Source organism: Bison bison, unplaced genomic scaffold (assembly GCF_000754665.1).
Source record: "Bison bison bison isolate TAMUID 2011002044 unplaced genomic scaffold, Bison_UMD1.0 scf7180017864270, whole genome shotgun sequence".
Lineage (NCBI taxonomy): Eukaryota > Metazoa > Chordata > Mammalia > Artiodactyla > Bovidae > Bison > Bison bison.
In genome coordinates this window covers 3,034,414-3,036,705 of record NW_011494842.1, presented here as the reverse complement: position 1 = coordinate 3,036,705, position 2,292 = coordinate 3,034,414, and the positions used below count along the sequence as shown (strand labels likewise).

At 41.1% G+C, this 2,292-nt stretch overlaps 1 protein-coding gene across 1 annotated transcript in view; it reads right to left on the bottom strand.

Moving 5' to 3' along the window:
• The window catches only part of HMGCLL1 (3-hydroxymethyl-3-methylglutaryl-CoA lyase-like 1), a 122,177-nt gene that overhangs the window by 69,425 nt on the left and 50,460 nt on the right, over positions 1-2,292 (bottom strand). The window contains exon 4 of the mRNA XM_010848540.1: positions 1,666-1,729. Within this exon, the coding sequence (XP_010846842.1) occupies positions 1,666-1,729 (64 nt within the window). The remainder of the gene's footprint in view (positions 1-1,665; positions 1,730-2,292) is intronic.

Genomic DNA, 2,292 nt, shown 5'->3' with positions numbered 1-2,292 from the left:
GTACAGTTGCTCTACAATATTGTGTTAGTTTCTGCTGTACAGCAAAATGAATCAGCTCTGTTTATACTATATATCCCCTCTTTGGGGGATTTCCTTCCGATTTAGTTCACCCCAGAACACTGAGAAGAGTTCCCTGTGCTATATAGGTTGAACCAGAAAAATGACACAGATGAACCTATTTGCAAAGCAGAAATACAGACACAGACATAGGGAACAAACCCATGGACACCAAGGGGAATCTCACAGTTCTTGATCCCAGTGCTAAGTCAACGATCGTACAAAGAGGGATTCCAGCAGCATGAAGGGTTTAGACATCACAGGGGACATGATGAAGAGTTGATGCCACACAGATAGGCGGGCACCACTGATGCAGACAGCCCTTTGGAGTGTAGCTGTGGTGGGATGGAGAGGATTGTCAATAACTAGCCAGCCAAGGATGCTGACTAAAGGAAGGAAGTTTTCAGATGGAGTATGCTTGCGCATGCTCAAGTGTCAACAGGAAGGGCTCTGCAGTTGCACATTCAGGGGAGTGAGTGAAGGGGAGGATTCAGCAGAGGGGACACAGTTTGCCAGAGTCATTTTGGACAGTGAGACCAGGAGCTGGCCCCACCCTGGGGTGTCTGGCCATGAATTCCTAACACTTCCGATCTGCCTGTTCCATGATTCTCTCTGGCAGCACCCCAGGCATTGTGGAGCAGGAATGAAGAGCCTGAGGCTGTGGGAGATCTGTCCAGAGGTGGCAGGAGGCAGAAGGCAGAAGAGCAAGGGGTACGGGTATAGGCAGAGTCGGACTGGGGTTTTGTGGAGTCTGAAGTCATATTATTTTGGAAACGGTTTTTTAAGAAGAGAATATATAACTGTGAATACAAACTAATAACAGACCCTTGGGAGGGCCTGATGCCAGCAAAGGACTGCAAAATTTAAGTTGTATGCAGATGCAAAATATTATATATATAGGATGAATAAACAACTAGGTCGTACTGTATAGCACAGGGAAGTATATTCAGTATCTTATGATAAACCATAATGGAAAAGACTATGAAAAGGAATATTTATGTATATGTTTAACTGAATAACTTTGCTGTATAGCAATAATTATCACAACATGGTAAATAAACTGTACATCAATAATTTTTTTAATTAAGCTTCATTATTTTATAGTATATCTGCCTCTGCCTCTGGAATAATGGCAGTTTGAATCTCAGCAGAAAGAGCTATGGGATATAAAAAGAATAAAAGCATGGAAGCAGCGTGGATTCATACACATGTTAAAATAGGCAGGAGACAGCAGAGGGATGCCTGGGCAACCAAGGCAAAAGGTTTAAGGTTTAAGGACGTGCACAAAAACGGCCCTGACATTCCAAAAGAAAGTAGACCAGCCACTCACTGTATTCTATTCACATAAAACCAAAACAGATGTTTTTATTCCCGCCATCTTTGAACACCCAAATCATAAGACTCAGATGCTAACTCTGGACAGTGATAGCCACTATCTAGGTCTTTAGCATTAAAATACAACTATTAACTCAGTGATCAAATATGCCTCCAGGTCCACAGTTCTCTTTGGCCTTGTGGTGCAGATGTAATAAACAGCAGGGAAAAGAGCCCACTTTTAAAAATAGACATCATTTTACCATGAACCAGAAAAGCAGACATATATCTTACTTCTGTCACTTTCTGAAGTGTGATGTTTCCTTCATATGGACAGCCCAGGGCACAGGATACGTACCTAAGTTTAAAATACAGAGCCATATAAATATGTGTCCGGTGGATAAGCTACTTCCTAATTTCCATTGTATAAACATGAAAAAAATAGCCAAAGGTTCATCAGAAAAATTTATTTTACTCTCTTCCTTCATTATTATCTTATTCTCAGACCAAACAAAAACAATTGGAAACATTTTCAATTTACTCATATTTTTATTTTTATTTATTTATTTATTTTTTTAAATTTTTATTCCTTTATTTCTCATGTGTTCCCCATCCTGAACCCTCCTCCCTCCTCCCTCCCCATACCATCCCTCTGGGTCGTCCCAGTGCACCAGCCACAAGCATCCAGCATCGTGCATTGAACCTGGACTGGCATCTCGTTTCATACATGACATTTCACATGTTTCAATGCCATTCTCCCAAATCTTCCCACCCTCTCCCTCTCCCACAGAGTCCATAAGCCTGTTCTATACATCAGTGTCTCTTTTGCTGTCTCGTATACAGGGTTATCGTTACCATCTTTCTAAATTCCATATATATGCGTTAGTATACTGTATTGGTGTTTTTCTTTCTGGCTTACTT